The following is a 19,695-nucleotide window of genomic DNA, read 5'->3' as shown; positions in this document are numbered from 1 at the left end:
TTTAATTCCTTTTCTGCATAATCAAAATCTTATTGCTAAAGAGCTTGCTCATATGAAAAAGAAATAGGGGAAAATCATTATATTATCCCCAGTTTATAAATAAAGTCATATCTTGAAAATATAACAGGAAATCCAGTGCTGTCTGCTTTTAGTGAACAAGCTGTGCCCTAAGGAGCAGGGGGCCCAGGACCAGTTACAATTTGCCACCAACTTGGGAGCCTGAAATAATCCATATCCTACCTCAGACCATTGTTTCTTCAGATGCAGAGAATGTCTTAGGTTTTAAGACTTTTCATCTAGGGCTCCACAGTGACAGTGGACTTGTCTTCATTATTGAGGTAATTTTAATCACTGAAAACAAACTAAAGTTTCTATTCTCATGTTGAGAAAATGCTGGAAACTTTTCCAAGTTCAAACTTCTAAAACTTAGGCAGACGTGAGAATATAATGTATTATTTTCTTTAATATATGTCATTCTGCTGTTCCTAGTTTCACTTGTTGAGATGTAAATAAACATCAAGGAAAGGTTCTCATCTCTGCATAGTCTTCAGCTTTCAAGATCAGCCTCTACATTCAGTCTGAAGTTGCTTCATTCTCCCAAAGAAAGATTTTCAGACAAAAATCATATCCTCAGTTACAATTTTTGTTACCATAGTGATAAGAAGAAAAAAAAATGGAAAAAAAAAAAGCTAAAAATACCTGAACGCAAAGACAGTTTTGAAACTTTGACCTACTTGGTGTCATACACTGAAGAAGTTAATCAATTGAATTATGTACACATGAGCTGATGAAATATGCTATTGGATGAAAAAATGTGTAGGTTGCACATCTGGAGCTATTATCCACAATCAAAGAAGTCAGTATGAATGAAGATGACTGACAATCCAAAATGCATAAAATCAGATTCCCTTACCAGAAGCAAGCAGAAAACACTAGCTCCATTTCCCACAAATTTTTGGTTTTCTTTCTATTATTTTAGAATATCTCTATTCTAAACTAATGATTCTTATGAACTAGAATTGTTTAACCAGATGTAGCAACATAATTGGATATATATTTTAAATTATGTTAGAGTGGCTTCTTCTATAAAGGAAAGTTTCCCAATTTTAGGCATTATAATAAAAAGAGTATGTTTTTAAGCTAACTGTTCTTTTGAAAATTCTAGTTTTAATAAGAAATTTAATAGAGTGAAACATTTACAGAAAACCTGCTATATCATAAGGCATTATTTAGTTTGTGAAAGATCAATAAAAGGAAGTACTTGCTGTCAAGAACATTTTAATCATCCATCTAATTATGTTTTTGTAATACTGAACTTTTAAATTTTACTCCACATAGTGAGCATTGAACTTGATTTTAAGAGAACAGGGTTAAAGTTTCAGCTCTCCTAGTGAGCTTTAAAAACTCTCTAAGTCTCAGTTCTCTCATCTGTAAAATGAGTATAAATGAGCATTATCTCCTGTAGTACACAGGTAATTATGATAATCAAGAAATGATATGGGTAGAAACCAATGGATGACATTCAATCCAAAAATATCTATAGAAATAAGTCATTCAACAATTAGGCTCAATATTTTAAAACCTTCAAAATTAAAAAATTATGAAAGTTAATTTTCATAACTATATCAGTATACTAAAGAATTATTTAATAATAATAATAATCATAGACATTTATTAGTACTTAAAATGATCCACAAGTTTTACATGAATTATTTCATTTAAAAGTCACAACAGCCCAACTATTTTGATAGTATTATCTTGCTTTAAACATATATTAATAAAATAAGAAATAGCATAGATAAGTAACTTGTCCAAAGACATACAGCTAATTAGTGATGAAGTCAGGAATTAAATCCAGGCAATCTAAAACTAAGCCATGCTCTAAACCTAAGCCTCTATGACACATTCTAAAATAATTAGTAAAGGAAAATACCACTATGAAAGTTAATTTGAAGAAAAACATATTTTAAATTACTAACACTAATCAGAATAAGTTTCTGAAATCTCTAGTTGATTCTACTTCGCTGCATTCAACTTTTTGAATTTTATTATTTATTATAAAGAAAAATGGTAAGAATTTAACTGTATAATAGTAAATGCTTTACAGAATTCCTTTATGATAGAGTTATTACTCAGTCATAAATAATGCTGTAAAAGGTATTTATGGCTTGGGAACTAACGAGTATTGTTAGGCAAAAAATGTAGATTTTGCAACACGAGTGTGCTCAGTTACTAAGTTGTGTCAGACTCTTTGTGACCGTATGGACTGTAGCCCACCAGGCTCCAAGGGATTTTCTAGGTAAAAATACTGGCATGGGTTGCCATTTCCTTCTCCGGGGATCTTCCCCAGCCAGGGATCAAACCCATGTCTCCTGCATTGGCAGGCAGATTCTTTACCAGTGAGCCCAACATGTAGAAAATTCCAATTTTCATAAAAATGTTCTATGTGAAGGAAAGAGACTGGGAATTATAAATATCAAATGTTAATTGCTATTTATTAGTAATTTTATGTATTTCTATATTCTCAGATTTTCTATAATAAATGCTCAATGTCTTTGTCAGTGGGAAAAAGTTGCTCAAACATTCAAAGTGACCTGGATGCTTCTCCAGTCTGCGAACAAATTTACCAAGAGTCTAGAAAACTTTTCTGGGTACTAAGAACGCGACAGTGGCAAAACAAAGCCCATACATAGGTAAAGTATTAGGTCAATTTACACTAGGAACTAACAAAGAGGACTTCAGCCCACAATGGAGCTTCCACCTTGTCACTCCAACATTAATCATACCTTCCTACTGGCATGTGAGCCCTTCTCCTCTACTAGAAAAAAAGATCTTGAAATATTTTGTTTTGTTTGTTTGCCTTTTCCTCTCAATTACATTTTGGGCACCTCATTCATCATCTCTAAACATGGTAGAAAGCCAAAATATTAGGGTGGACGTAGAAAGAAATGTTGAGAAAGGAGTTAAGAAAAATTCATTGAGACTTCCCACACCTTGGTGACAATTTCCTTACCAATATAAAGAAAGGAGAAATGTTGCTCCATTTAACTTATTAAATATTCCTATACAATGCATGCTATCTTTGGCTTACTGTTAAGAAACAATATTATTGTGTTGGCAATAATTATAATGTTTAAACATTCAAACTTGACTATATTTTTTGTACCAAATTTATTTACGAGAAATCATTGTAGCATCAGTATTTAAAATATGGTGGTTTTAAATGTATTCAGATATAACATACTGTATCAAAAATACATTAAAAGCTTTTTAAAAGCTAAAATCATCTCCGCCACTCCTTTAAAGGTAAATTTTTTCTTAATTTATTTTTTATTAAAGGATAACGGCTTTACAGAGTTTTGTAATTTTCTGTCAAACCTCAATATGAATGAGCTATATGTATACATATGTCCCCTCCCTTTTGAAACTCTCTCCTGTCTCCCTCCCCATCCCACCCTCTAATATCAACCCCTCTAGGTTGATACTGTATTAACTCTTAACCTGTTATTTAAACCTTCTTTCATATGTATATTAACATTAGGTTTTAACAATTTGAAAAACGGGATTTATAAGAAAAATCTGGTCCTATCACTTCATGGCAAATAGACGGGGAAACAGGGGAAACAGTGGAAACAATGGCTGACTTTATTTTCTGGGCTGCAAAATCACTGCAGATGGCAACTGTAGCCATGAAATTAAAAGAGGCTTATTCCCTGGAACGAAAGTTATAACCAACCTAGACAGCATATTAAAAAACAGAGACATTACTTTGCCAACAAAGGTCCATCTAGTCAAGGCTATGGTTTTTCCTGTGGTCATGTATGGATGTGAGAGTTGGACTGTGAAGAAAGCTGAGCGCCAAAGAATTGATGCTTTTGACCTATGGTGTTGAAGAAGACTCTTGAGAGTCCCTTGGGCTGCAAGGAGATCCAACCAGCCCATTCTAAAGGAGATCAGTCCTGGGTGTTCAATGGAAGGACTGATGTTGAAGCTGAAACTCCAATACTTTGGCCACCTCATGTGAAGAACTGACTCACTGGAAAAGACCCTGATGCTGGGAGGGATTGGGGGCAAGAGGAGAAGGGGACAACAGAGGATGAGATGGCTGGATGGCATCACTGACTCAATGGACATGGGTTTGGGTGGACTCTGGAAGTTGGTGATGGACAGGGAGGCCTGGCGTGCTACGGTTCATGGGGTCCCAAAGAGTCAGACACGACTGAGTGACTGAACTGAACTGAACTGAAAGAAAGTAAGAGAAGAAACATAGGAAAGATCAAGGGAGGAAAACAAGGAAGAAAGAAAGAAGGGAGGAGAAACCAGAAGGAAAAAAAAACAAACAAACAAAAAAAAAGAAATGAAAACGACTTACCTCTATGGACCAGGTCCCAAACCTCATCAATTTGCTGGTGGGTTGGGAAATGACCACAATCGTTGAAGTACTTAAGGAGTTCACTTCTTTCTAATCCTTGCCAATCTTCTCTTTTAGAAAACATTGTTTCATAGACTACAAAGGAAAAGATATTAGAAAATATTTTCTTTGTAAATAATATATCAAGTATATTCCCCACCTGAAAGTATCATTGGGATTTAAAAATACTTTCAGTCCAGTTTTATTCTGATGTCTGGTAGAAGCCTCAGTGATGAGCACAGCACCAGATCAGCCTCCTGGTGGGGGTGAGGAGAGGAAGTGGGCATGTGTCTCCCTCCCCAGGCCCACAGGAGGGAATCTGGACTTGCTTTCCCACAGAGAACACAGGCAGCCTCCACTCAGGTTTACAGGATAGTCATCCATAGACTCTGCAAACATCACTGTTCAAACCACATCATAAGACATAGCGCAGGGTTTCTGGGGACCTGACTTTTGTTGATGTATTTCATCATTTCTTTTTTTTTATTATCATTACTTTTGATTTCCGATTTTTTCATCTCTTTTTGACTTCTACCCATATTTTAACTACTTGGTGATTCCACTTTGGACTGTTTACGTTACTGCTGATTTTGCCCTTACGGTGTCTACCTTTTGCTGACATCATGCACTTCTACTTCCTATTTTAATGTTTTTTGTGACTCCTGGCTCAAGACTTCCCCAGAAAACCATTCAGCTGATCCATCCCTCACCTACTTACCATACTTGATGTTAGACAAGGTTTAGATAATGCCCAAGAGAATTAACACACATGATTTTTAAGCGTAGTTCTCCATTTTTTCTTTTCAAAAAGGTTAAATTGAGTCTCCATTCTGAAGTATATGCATTAACCCCTTGAAACTGACTGTTAATCAACATTTATAAGATGAGAAGGTCTGTGCTCAATATAGGTTTAGCTCTGAAATATGGGCTCCAAAAGGCACCAGAGTGGTTTCTAAGTGAATATATCATCCTGATAATCAATAATATGGACTTCAATTTTCAATCCATTCATGTATCCAGTCGGTTGAGGTGGACAGTCCTGAGATATCAACAAGGTCAAGAAATGTTTAGTGATTGTAAAGGCTAAGTTCTTCAGTCCTCTCCTTCTCTGCGACCAGTCTATGTCCTTCTATGGACCATACCCCACCAGGCTCCTCTGTCCACGGGATTCTCCAGGTACGAATACTGGAGTGGGTACCCATTCCCTTCTCCTGGGGGTCTTCCCCACCCAGGGATTGAACCTGCATCTAGCTTAGGTCTCCTGCATGGAGCAGGCAGATTCTTTACCACTAGCACTGCTTGGGAAGCCCATTGCCTGAATACAAGTGGCTATTCCAGATTCTGAAACACAGCTGAAAATAAACATAAATGTCTATTAAGTATCTCTATGACTGTCTCTCTATATCCAAACAAGCAAACTAGAACAGTTGCTATGTTTTCTCCATTCATATTGCCTTGTCCCTTACATGTCTGTGCAAACTAACCTGACTTTTTAAATTGCCAGCACCTACATTTCATTGCCGAAGGGCTCCCTCTGGCTGCAGGACTCTACTCCGGCCACCTGTGCAGTGAGTCAAAAGTGCCAGGGAAGCAAGGCTCCTCTCGGAGTGGCCCTGGGGGAGTCGGTGGATAAACACAGCCCTTGTGGCAAGATGGCTCCATTGTTCCCTAGAGGGACTAAGCTCTGGTTGCCCACATTCTCTGGGGGAGAATGCACTTACGTTCTTCCTGCATTCTCTTCTCTGTCTTCTCTTCTCATCTCTCCATTCTACTAACAATATTTCCTGGGATCAACTCCCCAATAAGATAGTATTCCCTCTCAAATTTTAAAGGATTTTTAAGTAAATGGAGTCCCAGGAGTTTCTTTTTATTTAATCAATTAATTTGGCTGCACCCAGACCTAGCTGCAGCATGAGGGGCCGTTGATCTAGGTTGTGGCACGCAGGATCTTCAGTTGAGGCAGGCGAACTCTCGGCGGCAGCACTTGGGATGCAGTTCCCTGATCAGGATGGGACCCACCTCCCTGCATCGCGAGCACAGAGCCCTAGGCCCCTGGCCCACCAGGGAGGTCCCTCTGTAGTTTCTCAGTGAGCAAAGAGTTTTCTCTTTCTCTGTCTCCCTTACTTGTTTTCTCTTTCTTTTTGCCTTTCCATCCCTCAAACGCTTTGCTCCTTCACGCTTTTTTTTTTTTTTTTCCCTGAAAACCAAGCTGCTGGATGGGGGGAACTGATCAGAGTCCCATGGCTAGAATCTCTCTTTTTCTCTCTCTGATCTCTTTCTTCCTTAACCTCCAGCCACAGAAAGTGAGGCATTCTAGCTTGAAGAATTCTGGTTATTGGTAAATATTTTTGATACATAACTTTAGCATAATTAATAAAGTTAATGAAATCTATTCTCTCAAAAATATTTTCGAGCCCTTCTGATAAACTGGTATTTGTTAATAGTGTGTGTGTGCTATTGAACAAAACAATCACAGTCCTTGTCTTCTTGGAACTTACAGTCCACTGTAAAATAAACATTTTATGACTAGCTAAAAGTATCAAAAATGTAGCATCTTTACATTATAAGGCAATAAGTTGCTGATTCTGATTAAATAATATTTACTCACATCATTTTGTTATTACTGTTTCAAATTTTTTTAAAGAAAAGTTACAAAAGCAGTTTTATATCGAAAACAAAATTGAGATGGAGGTACAAAAATTTCTCTTAAGCCCTTTATCTCCACTCAAGCATAATTTGCCTGCCCCTAGGGGCTTCCCTGGTGGCTCAGAGGTTAAAGCATCTGCCTGCAATGCGGGAGGCCTGGGTTTGATCCCTGGGTTGGGAAGATCCCCTGGAGAATGAAATGGCAACCCACTCTAGTATTCTCGCCTGGAGAATCCCATGGACGGAGGAGCCTGGAGGGCTACAGTCCACGGGGTCGCAAAGAGTCGGACACGACTGAGCGACTTCACTTTCACTTTCACTTTCATTATCAGTTACCAGTGGATGCACCAAGTGGTGCCTCTGTTACCAAGGATGAACCTACGCTGACCTGATGCATCCTGATCACTAAGGTCAATCGTTCACCGTATGGCTCACTCTCGGTGTTGCGTACATTCTTTGGGTTTGTGTATCCATCACTGGAATAATGTACAAAATAGTTCCATGGTCCTAAAGCTCTGTGCTTGCTAATCCATCCTTCTTCCCACCCCAAGCCACCCCTAGCAACCATCGACCTTTTCATTTTCTCCACAGTTTTGCCTTTTCCCAAGTATCTGGTAGTTGGAATCATATAGTATGTAGCCTTTTCAAATTGGCCTCTTACACTTAATAATATGCAGTCAAGTTTACTCCATATATTTTCATGACTGCTTCATTTCTCCTTAAAATGAAATATTTCATCTTCTGGATGTACCAGTTTATTTACACATTTACCTACTACTGTAGGTTGACAACTTGGAAGCCCTTCCAAGCTTTGGCAATTACAAAAAAGCTGCCATAGATATCCATGTGCAGGTTCTGTGTGAATATAAACCTCCTGCGGCTAAATACCAAGGAGAATGATTGCTGGATTGCATAATAAAAGCATGTTTAGGGGTTCCCAAATGGCACTAATGATAAAAAACCTGCCTGCCAATGCAGGTGACATAAGAGATGTGAGTTTGATCCCTGGATCAGGAAGGCCCCTGGAGGAGGGCATGGCAACCCACTGCAGTATTCTTGCCTGGGGAATTCCATGGACAGAGGAGCCTGGCGGGCTACTTCACTCACAAAGAGTTGACAATGACTGAAGCAATTTAGCACACACACACCAAACTGTATTTCATAATGGCTGTATTGTTTTGATTTTACACCAACAATGTGAAATAATACTCCACATTCTTATCAGCATTTTGGTATTGTCAGTGTTCTGGATTTTGGTCATTCTAATAGATGTGTAGTGGTATTTCTTTTAGTTTTAATTTTCATTTCCCTGAAAACAAATGATGTGAAGAATTATTCCATGCATTTAACTGTTTTCTGTATATCTTCTTTCCTGAGGTCTCTGTTGAGACCTTTGGCCCATATTTTAATCAAGTTGTTAACTTTATTGTTGAGTTTTAAGAGCTCATTGTATATTCTGGATAATAGTTCCTGTTTAGACATTTCTTTTCCAAATATTTTCCTTCATTAAGTGGCTTGCCTTCCTATTCTCTTGCTACCCCATGAATCGCAGCAAGCCCAGCCTCTGTGTCCATCACCAACTCCCGGAGTTCACCCAAACCCATGTTCATTGAGTCAGTGATGCCATCCAGCCATCTCATCCTCGGTTGTCCCCTTCTCCTCTTGCCCCCAATCCCTCCCAGCATCAGGGTCTTTTCCAATGAGTCAACTCTTCACATGAGGTGGCCAAAGTATTGGAGTTTCAACTTCAGCATCAGTCCTTACAATGAACACCCAGGACTGGTCTCCTTTAGGATGGATTGTTTGGATCTCCTTGCAGTCCAAGGGACTCTCAAGAGTCTTCTCCAACACCACAGTTCAAAAGCATTAATTCTTCAGTGCTCGGCTTTCTTCACAGTCCAAGTCTCACATCCATACATGACCACTGGAAAAACCATAGCCTTGACTTTTTGGACCTTTGTTGGTAAAGTTACATCTCTGCTTTTTAATATGCTGTCTAGGTTGGTTATAACTTTCATTCCAAGGAGTAAGCATCTTTTAATTTCATGGCTGCAATCACCATCTGAAGTCATTTTGGAGCCCTGAAAATAGTCTGACACTGTTTCCACCATTTCTCCATCTATTTCCCATGATGTGATGGGACAAGATGCCATGATCTTCATTTTCTGAATGTTGAGCTTTAAGCCAACTTTTCACTCTCCTCTTTCACTTTCATCAAGAGGCTTTTTAGCTCCTCTTCACTGTCTGGCATAAGGGTGGTGTCATCTGCATATCTGAGGTGATTGATATTTCTCCCAGGAATCTTGATTCCAGCTTGTACTTCTTCCAGTCCAGCATTTCTCATGATGTACTCTGCATGTAAGCTAAATAAGCAGGGTGACAATACACAGCCTTGACATACTCCTTTTCCTATTTGGAACCAGTCTGTTGTTCCATGTCCAGTTCTAACTGTTGCTTCTTGACCTGCATATAGGCTTCTCAAGAGGCAGGTCAGGTGGTCTGGTATTACAATTTCTTTTAGAATTTTCCACAGTTTATTGTGATCCACACAGTCAAAGGCTTTGGCATAGTCAATAAAGCAGAAATAGATGTTTTTCTGGAACTCTCTTGCTTTTTCGATGATCTAGCAAATGTTGGCAATTTGATCTCTGGTTCCTCTGCCTTTTCTAAAACCAGCTTGAACATATGGAATTTCACAGTTCACGTATTGCTGAAGCCTGGCTTGGAGAATTTTGAGCATTTCTTTACTAGCGTGTGAGATGAGTGCAATTGTGCAGTAGTTTGAGCATTCTTTGGCATTGCCTTTCTTTGGGATTGGAATGAAAACTGACCTTTCCCAGTCCTGTGGCCACTGCTGAGTTTTCCAAATTTGCTGGCATATTGAGTGCAGCACTTTCACAGCATCATCTTTCAGGATTTGAAATAGCTCAACTGGAATGCCATCACCTTCACTAGCTTTGTTTGTAGTGATGCTTTCTAAGGCCCACGTGACTTCACATTCCAGGATGTCTGGCTCTAGGTGAGTGATCACATCATTATTATTATCTTTTTTGTACAGTTCTGTGTATTCTTGATTAGGCTCTGCTAATAACCAACAGGTTAGGTTCTGGTTAATTAGTTTTCCCTGAAGGCAGGCCTTATTAAGAAGAACAGAGTGATCTGGCATATTTCAAAATGGTTCATTTTCTCATAATTATCCTGGGAATCTGATTGAGCTTCTGTAGGTAAATATCACACTACTGTGGAGGTCCATTTATGACTGGATCCTCCTGGAATTTTTAACTCAATGTTGTCCACATTGAGCCAGCAGCCATTTGTCAATTACAGTCATTTTTCTTAACCAAGTGCTGGTTCCCACATCAGATTCTGCTCATGAGTCTCTGCTCTGGTAACCTGAGACTGCCTGTATTTGCAAGCCTGTCTTTCCAGTTTGTCCTGTATCCTCCTCCCCTCTCTTAAAGGCCTAAGAAGAGTTGTTGATGTTTTACTCTGTTCAGATTTTTTATTTGTTGTTAAGTTGGAGTGATGACCTCCAAGCTCCTTACATGCAAAAGCAAAAACCAGAAGTCTTCATTTATTTTTAAATCAAGAAACAAACTGTAATATTCATCCTAATCCTAAGCAATACTAAATATAATAAAAATCAGGACCTCTGAAAATTAAAATAGAAATTGGAAAACTGTTGTTTCATCTCCTCAGTGTCCATGAACTTCTATTCTGTTATAAATACATAGTTTTTCCTTTGGGAGCTCCTCCCTCCCTCCAGTGAATATAGCCCCTATGCAACTCCCAATCAAATTTCTTTGTCCTACACCAAGGCAAGGTGTTGAAGATATAACTCATGCTAAACCAACCAGGAGTTCTCTCCCTAGAATTTAAATTTAAAGCTCAAGAATAAAAAGTCATAAAGTGATAGCATCTTTTGCATCCCCCCAGAGGCAAATAAGAGATGGCCCCTTATTTTTTGCTCCCTAGGTCTCTGGAGCTACTCTGGTTCATGTTCCATCTGAAATCTGATTCTTCAGCTATCTTCCTTTTAAATTTCCTTTTTTTTTTTTTCCAGCCAAAATGGAATCCTAATATTAATCCTCATATGTCACCTTAAAATGCAAATAGCTTGCAACAATAAAAATATTGTCTACTTGTGTTTTCTATGGGTAATTATATGTATGGTTTTAATGGTTAAATAAATTTCAAACCTAAAATCAAATCAGAAAGGACAGCATCACTCACATTTTTTTCTGTCCATCCATTCCTCCAACTCTGTGAGGTTTATAATTTGTCTTGTCCTCCAAAGACCAAGTCGATATTTAACACGATGGATTTGTCTGCAGTACATATTTATAACTGTCCTCAAATCTGGTCCATGATAGAAAGCCTATAAAATAGCAATATAAACAATTGAACTCCTTATATATTTCTGTTATTTATACTGAATCTGCTTGTGTCCTATTCATTTCATCTATTTCACCCAGTTTCTTAGAGCATTTATTTATGTTTCTAAATAAGGTTAGCAAAGTACCTGCATCATAGAGTGGTACAATCTAGAGAACATCATTTTGAATTGCTTTGGCATCACATACTTATGCTTGCCATAACGTAGAAGTTTCAGTATTCAATAATTTCATAGAAGCTTCCTAGGTTGGTGTAGAGATTTCTATAATATGTAGCCCACTTAGACAGAAAAAAAAAAGTTTTATTAAGGCATTACTCTGTAATGGATGATTCTGTCCACTCTGGGTGCTCAAATCCTTATATCTTCTTTCTTTCAGAAACTGTATATTTATGTGTTATACCTATTTTTCACTGGATTTTTTCAGGTTTGATCATATGTACATACCTGTTCTATCAGCTTGTATTTTATCTGTGACTACATTTTTCTGTATGCACATTTTCTATATTCTACTCAAATAAACTTTTAAAAAAGTATAAAAATTCATCTATTTCATTTTTTTCTAAATAACCAGTTCCATCTTATTTATCCGTTCAATTATTTTTACATTTTATATTTTCTAGCTCATTACTTTCTCTACTTATCTTTATTAATTCCTTTTTTAAGGTTTCTTTTCTCCTTCTTGACTTCTTGAATTAAAAACTTCATTCACCAATTTTCATTATATTTTTAGGAATCTATTTAAGTTCATGAAATTTCTTCTGAGTCTGCTTTCCTTTGATATGCTTTGCATACTATTACACAAATAAAAACCCTAAAGCATAAAATCTTTAGCTTTCCCAAGGTCCTATAGTTAGTAAATTACAGAATTGGTTCTAAATCCACAACGAGGATACTTCACAGTCCACACTTTTAATTATATACTATAGTCCTCTTACTTGAATTTCTTATTTTTCACCCATTCTGTACATTTTTGTTCTAGTTCTTTCCTAGTTTATTTATTATTACACTTATGATCGATTGTTCTTGCTCTTGTCATTTATTTTGTTTTGTGTGATTCTTTAAAGGTTGGTTTTATTATTTTTCTTCACTTTTGTTTAGTTTTATGGTTCTTCTCTGACATTTTTAGATACTATGTTTAAGCCTATATTTCTTAATTTGTCAAAATTTTCAATGAAATAATATTTCTTGATTTACTTGAAAAAAAATTAGCATAATTTCACTACTTTCCTTTTCTCCTTCCACCTGAATTCCATCAGAATTGGGCAGATTCTTAATGTTTGCTACTGTCTTTCAACATTTAATTACATTTTCCAATGTGTAATTTTAGTCTCCCTTTTGTTCAATAGAGCTTTGTCACTTTGTTCGCTGTTGTTGCCTTGTTTTGTTTTAAATAATGAATGGGTCACACTTTAGAAGCACTCCCCACCATGTGAATCTTAGTAGAAGGCAGAGCTCCTGTCCTTTGATTTGAAGCCACGAATCAGATGCTCACAACCAAACCTCCACTGTTGCTAGGATGCAGACATGTGACAAAGCCTCATCCATTATCTACACAAGCCTCAGGTTTTGACTAGAAACTAATAATGCTTTTAAAAGGGAAACAGTGGGAAATCTATTTGTCTGGAAGAGTCACCTTGGCACAATATCCATTTTCCAAGGGTGGCATTTGTGGAGGGAGTACAGGATTCAGCGGTTGCATCAGAATTTGTGTAGGATTTGACTGCAGTCCAGGGAGCTATCTAGGCTAACCTTCATCATTCCTCTATGTTTCTGAGCTTACTTCTTCAGACCTCTGCCCAAAATTTTATTCAATACCTTTCCGCTTAAATCTGTCAATAAGTTTCTCTTGCTTAAATAAAGAATCAAGCACTGTTTTAATTGTATTCTTAGAATATAAACCAAAAGGTCCCTGCTTAGAGTGCTGCTTAGTTGAATGGTGACATTTGCTGAGGGAGAGGGAACGTTTGGGCAGTCACCAAACCCAAGCTGAGTGTTTTTTCCTCCAAATTTAATAAATACTCTTTTGTGGACACAACCTATCTCATGAAGAAACCCTTCTCAGATCTGAGGCATTCAGAAGGCTACCTAGGAGGTTTTCATGGTTAAGAAGTTGGTCAGAGAAAATGGCAGTCGTCCATCTGTGTGCTTCTTATTATAGCATGCCTCTCTGCCAGCCTTCTGCACAGAAATATGCCTTAGTTACGATGCCATGTCATCTCAGTATGCAAATCTTTCACTATATTCCTAAATTTTTCTGAAGACAGAATTAATCAGAAAAATGTACAAATTGATACAACAGAAATATTTAAATAATAGACAATGCAAATTTCGATTATAATTTTCCAATCCATGTTGACTTAAACTGTAAATGTATCATGCTTATCATACATCAGGATTAATTTTTTTTAACAAATAAAAGTCTGCTTTGTATTTGATACAATCATGTTTTTTGTTTCTAAGTAATGAATTTATTTCTTGTTTAGTTAATTCCACTACTATATGATTCTTAGTGGTACTCAATTTCTTTGATTACTAGCAAGAGTAGCCTCTTACCATGTTTACTAACCATTTATATTTATTCTACTGTGAAGCACTAGTTCACATTTTCTACCCATTTTTGCCTAGGCCTTCATTCCTAGAAGCATTGGGAAAACTGACCTGACCCTCTTTATCACACCATGCCTGAACTTCCCTGATCTAACACGTTTCAGTTTTCTTCATATGTCTCTAGCTATTGTTTCATTGTTTGTGAAATCCTCACCTCTGGCTTCCCCTCTGAGCATTGGTCTTTCTCACTTTTATCTTTATATGCCTCTATCCTTACTTTTGGAGAAGGAAATGGCAACCCACTCCAGTATTCTTGCCCGGAGAATCCCATGGATGGAGGAGCTTGGTGGGCTACAGTCCACGGGTCAAAAGAGTCGGACACAACTGAGCGACTTCACTTTCACTATCCTTACTTTATATACTCTCTGGACAATGACATAAATTCCAATGGCTCTAGACAGTACCACTAATACTGATTCTCAAATCTATGGATGAAGGCAGAGTACAGGAGGGCATCCTTGGGTGGGGAGCAGAATAAAATTGTACATCCTCTCACCCCTCCTCCATTGTGTTGAAAATAATTTATTCAAAAACATGAACTCTGAATATTCTACACCTTGGCACTAGATTAATGAACATAAAAAATTCCTGATAGAAGGGACGATAATCCAATGAACAAATATGTATTACATGGTAGTAAGTAGTGCAAAGAACAATAGTGTTTTTAATAGAATAGGAATGATCAGAGTAAGTGTTTGTTTGTTTGTTTTTAATAGGGTAGTATTGGGCAAGGTTTTTGATAATGTCACAGTGAGCAGAGACATGAATGAAGTAAGAAAGCCATGCAGGCATCTGGAGAAAGAGCTTTCTCAGAGATAAAGTGATAATCATTGCCAGATTGAACCATTTAATGTGTGGGAGAGTTTTGTATTCTTCAAGTGTGTTAGTAGAAAAAGTTTTAGAACTTCTCATGAATCCCAAATGCTTCCCTGTGGCCCAGTCATCTTTCTGAGCTTTAGATTCATATACCCAACTGCTTCCTAGACGTCTCAAGGATGTTGCAGAGGCACTTGAAGCTCAGTGTTGAAAAATGGACTCTACCTCCCTTCCTTTCCCTCCACCTCTCCTACTCACTCCTCCTAAGTTCTATATTTCACAACCATTCGTCATGTTGCTCAAGACAATAGCCTCAGAACCATTATTGACTCCTCCCACTTCCTCATCTTCAAGTCCAATCAATTTCAATACCCTATCTCCTGTCCATTTCTCCAGCTGTACCCCAAGTCAACACTCACACACCATGGATTACTGAATAAGCATACTAGTGGTTCCTTCTCTAATTTTGTCATTCTCTTTACTCAATTCATCATCCAGAGCCAGTAATTTTGCTAAAACAGCAAATCTCTTCCACATCATTCACCTCCTCTAAAGTCATCCATTCTGATACACTAAGCATAAACTCCTTAGTGTGGTTTTAAGAACACTGTTCATCTGTTCCTATCTTCATGTCCCTGTATTGCCAATGTCCTCCCAACCAGCCCTCCAAATATTCTGTCTCACCTAAGGCCACTGATATTTTCTTTCCCTGGGCCTACACTCTCTCAACTTCCCAGTCTACACAGACAAAACACACTTCCCAGACAAAACACAATTACTCTTCGTCCTCCAGATCTCAGTTTTGTGGGACTACTCCCATACCAGACAGAGGCCTTTGGGTTAAATGGTCCTTCTAAGTTCTCATTATTAAATACCTGAGACTTCCTCCATTTCTGTCTGGACTATTTGCTCTGTGCACCAGGCAAGAAATCAGGTCAAGTAAATAGCAACTATGATCAATTTTTTAAAGTATTCTAGAATATATTAATATAGTTCTCCCTGTTTGTGCATGCGTGCTTGGGCACTCAGTCATGTCCAGCTCTTTGTGACCCTTTGAACTGTAGCCTACCAGGCCCCTTTCTCTGTGAAATTTTTCAGGCAAAGATACTGGAGGGGGTGGCCAATTTTTCCTCCAGGGGATCCTCCCAACCCAGGGATCTCACCCTTGTCTCCTGCATCACCTGCACTGGAGAAGGATTCTTTACCACTGTACTACCTAGGAAGCCTGGAAATAAATAATGCTGATAGTTAAATGCAGCAATCTCTGTAGTCTCCTTATCGCTGATAAAATAAAATGCTGCTTCATTATTTCTAAATAAACCCAATCTGGAGTATTTCACAGAAAAGATAGAAATTGTTTAGTCTCTTGAGGTACCTTAAAGTGACATTCTAGGAGATACTGTCAACAGTCATAAGCTCTGAAGTGACAGCCAAACAATATGACTATGGAGGTTTCCCAGTGGAGGGATTGCCACAGTCCTGACAGTTATCCAGTGATACGCTGTGGCCTCTAGACCAGAGAGTCTATCAAGAATTCCCCCAACAGCAACCCTGCACACAGGCTCAACCCTGGAACCGGACTACGTATGCATTACCGGCCTGCCATACAAGCGTTTCAACAATGAGCAAAACAACATTAACTATATCAACAGAGCAGCCATCCAATATACAAAGTAGCATACCAATGGTGGAATAGAAAAGAAAATCCATGACTGTAACAAGTTTTATAACCAAACTGAAGTCAACAATCTAGTTTATATTTGTTGGGATCCTTCAGAAAGGCTTCTCACTCTTTTCATTTCAAATTTTACTTCCATATAGAAATTAAAATTTTTCTCTGTCAGTCTCTCCCTTTCATTATCATCTTGGGCCCATTCCTGCTCTCTAAGTTTTCTAGACCTATTTTGTCCCAAATGTTATGGATGGTGGTAAACATTAGGAACTGCTGTAATTGAGTTAAATTATGATATAACTGGGCGTCCCTGGTAGCTCAGCTTGTAGAGAATCCGCCTGCAATGCAGAAGACCCTGGTTCTTCCTGATTCCTGGATCAGGAAGATCCCCTGGAGAATGGATAGGTTACCCACTCCAGTGTCCTTGGGCTTCCCTGGTGGCTCAGCTGGTAAAGAATCCACCTGCAATGTGGGAGACCTGGGTTCACTCCCTGGGTTGGGAAGATCCCCTGCAGAAGGGAATGGCAATTCACGCCAGTATTCTGGCCTGGAGAATTCCATGGACTGTATAGTCCATGGGGTTGCAAAGAGTAGGACATGAATTACATTATCATATGTATAATGCATGCATATGACATGCTATATTTATTTATACATGCTTATATACACATCTTATATATATATGAATCTTTAGTGCCCTGACAAACTTCTATATTTTGTTGTATTAATTAATTCATTCAAAAAGTCATTTGTTGAGTACCTGTCACACGCTAAGCACTGTTCTAGGTATTGAACATAGTAGCAGACACGACAGAAAACAACATAAACATACACAAACAAGTAAATAAACATGAAAAGCAGCAAATAAGTGAATGTAGTTAAAATGAGAGAGACTCTATGTGTCAAAACAATATGTGGTATTATAAATAAAAAAAGTGTGTACTCCCAAACAGGTCATACAGATTGCAGTGTCCATGACAGACATCTAAACAAAAGGTCAAAATGCAGAGTGACTTGCACAATAACGACCAGAAATGGAGGAATCAGCTCTGCTTGATGGACCAGAGAAGGGGTCTCAGTTCAGTTCACTTCACTTCACTTAGTCGTGTCTGACTCTTTGCAACCCCACGGCCTGCAGCACGCCAGGCTTCCCTGTCCATCACCAACTCCCGGAGTCTCCTCAGACTCATGTCCAATGAGTCAGTGATGCCATCAGCCATCTCAACCTTCTCCTCCCACCTTGAATCACTCCCAGCATTAGGGTCTTTTCCAATGAGTCCAGTGAGTCAGTTCTTTGCATCAGGTGGCCAAAGTATTGAAGTTTCAGCTTCAGCATCAGTCCTTCCAATGAATATTCAGGACTGATCTCCTTTAGGATGGAGGGGTTGGATCTCCTTGCAGTCCAAGGGACTCTCAAGAGTCTTCTCCAACACCACAGTTCAAAAGCATCAATTCTTCGGTGCTCAGCTTTCTTTATAGTCCAGCTCTCACATCCAAACATGACTACTGGAAAAACCATATCTTTGACTAGACAGACCTTTGTTGGCAAAGTGATGTCTCTGCTTTTTAATATGCCATCTATCTTGGTCATAGCTTTTCTTCTAGATGTAGACATTTAAGTTCTTAAAGAAAGAATTGGAGTTTATTGGAAAATTAGGGAGGAAGAGTAATCCACTCTGTAAGGTCAGCATTAACACATAAAATAATAGTAATCAAACAGGGAATGAAATTATTTGGACTTTGCTGGGGCACAGGGTAATAACGAAGAAGTGTCATGTGATGAGCCTGGACAACGGGAAAAGGCCAGACCAAGGAGCTCATGTGTGCTGTTTACTAGAGAATTCATAGTTCATCTGATAAGCAATATGGAGCCATCAAAAGACTATAAGGAACAGAATAAGGTCATCAGAGTGCAATTTTCCTCCATTGCACATGACAGATTAGATGGGAGTAGGTCTACAGGCAGGGAGACCAATTAGGAGACTACTGCAGCTCTCCATGCGAGGGGGTGATGAATAGGAGATCTGGCAAGAGCCCCATGAGGAAGAGTAGCATAAGAACTATTAAAGAAGTGGTGACCAACTGAATATGGAAGTGAGCGAGCTGAAGGAGACTAAGAAAACTCCAGGTGTATAGCGTGGACAATGGGTGTTGGGTGAGTTCACCAAAATAGGTAGTACAGGAAAGGAATAGGTTTGTGGAATAAGAAAATGAGTTCATTTAAGGCTCTGTGGAGTCTGATTTAACTATGGACCTTGCAAACAAGCAATTAAATGCCTCAATCTGGAGCTAGAGAGACCAGTCTGGGATACGGCTTTAGATTAGATTAGGGAGCAATTAGCCATAAAGTAGGTCAATGATATAATATGTAGAATAAGCATGGGCTTTGGGGTCAGACAAAGGTTTGAATTCTAGCCTGGTCACTTACCAGCAGTGCAACTCTTTTCAAACGACTTAATTTCTCTGAGCATGAGTTTCTTTACATATAAAATGAATACAGCAGCTATTTCACACAATGAGTGAAAGATTAGCTATACGGATGTTTTATTTCAAAGTTTTACATGCTTTTTCCTATATAATCATCAGAACTACAAATGTATGTTATATGTATATATTTGCTCAAACTCCGGGAGATAATGAAGGACAGAGAGCTGTTGTGCTACAGTCCATGGGGTCACAAAGAGTCAGACACAACTTAGCAACTGAACAATAAAATGTACATATTAATGAATGTATACATATACATACAGAGACAGGCAAATGGATTATGTTCTAACAGCATCTCAATGTTCTCAGAGAAATGTATTCAGGATATATAGTACAAGGCCATTTGAGAGGGCTCCTCACAGAAAATCAAGCAATTCAGGTGGGCACTCCTGACCTATTCTTTCATTTCTAGTTAGTTTTCTAAATTTCATTATTGGCAGACATCAGGTGAGAATAAGTTTGGAGTTCTCTCAAAGGTTCACTAAAATCCATCCATTCAGATTCTCCTGCATTTGCCCAACCAAAATAGGTCCTTATGATTTATTTTGAATGTCAGGACTGCTGTTTATAAAAGTTGCTTTAAACAGAGAATTAGAATATAGCATAGGAGAAACAAAACCAATGCATAGATAGGTGCTCTGAGCCTTAGGGTAAAAGTAG

At 38.2% G+C, this 19,695-nt stretch overlaps 1 protein-coding gene across 1 annotated transcript in view; it reads right to left on the bottom strand.

Moving 5' to 3' along the window:
- IQCM (IQ motif containing M) overlaps positions 1 to 19,695 on the bottom strand; it is a 522,664-nt gene that overhangs the window by 211,656 nt on the left and 291,313 nt on the right. The window contains 2 exon segments of the mRNA XM_069558325.1: positions 4,373 to 4,507; positions 11,291 to 11,435. Coding sequence (XP_069414426.1) covers positions 4,373 to 4,507; positions 11,291 to 11,435 — 280 coding nt within the window.

This window comes from Ovis canadensis, chromosome 17 (assembly GCF_042477335.2).
Source record: "Ovis canadensis isolate MfBH-ARS-UI-01 breed Bighorn chromosome 17, ARS-UI_OviCan_v2, whole genome shotgun sequence".
Classification (NCBI taxonomy): Eukaryota; Metazoa; Chordata; class Mammalia; order Artiodactyla; family Bovidae; genus Ovis; species Ovis canadensis.
The sequence above is the reverse complement of the archived record's forward strand: the minus strand, read 5'-3'. Positions and strand labels throughout refer to the sequence as shown.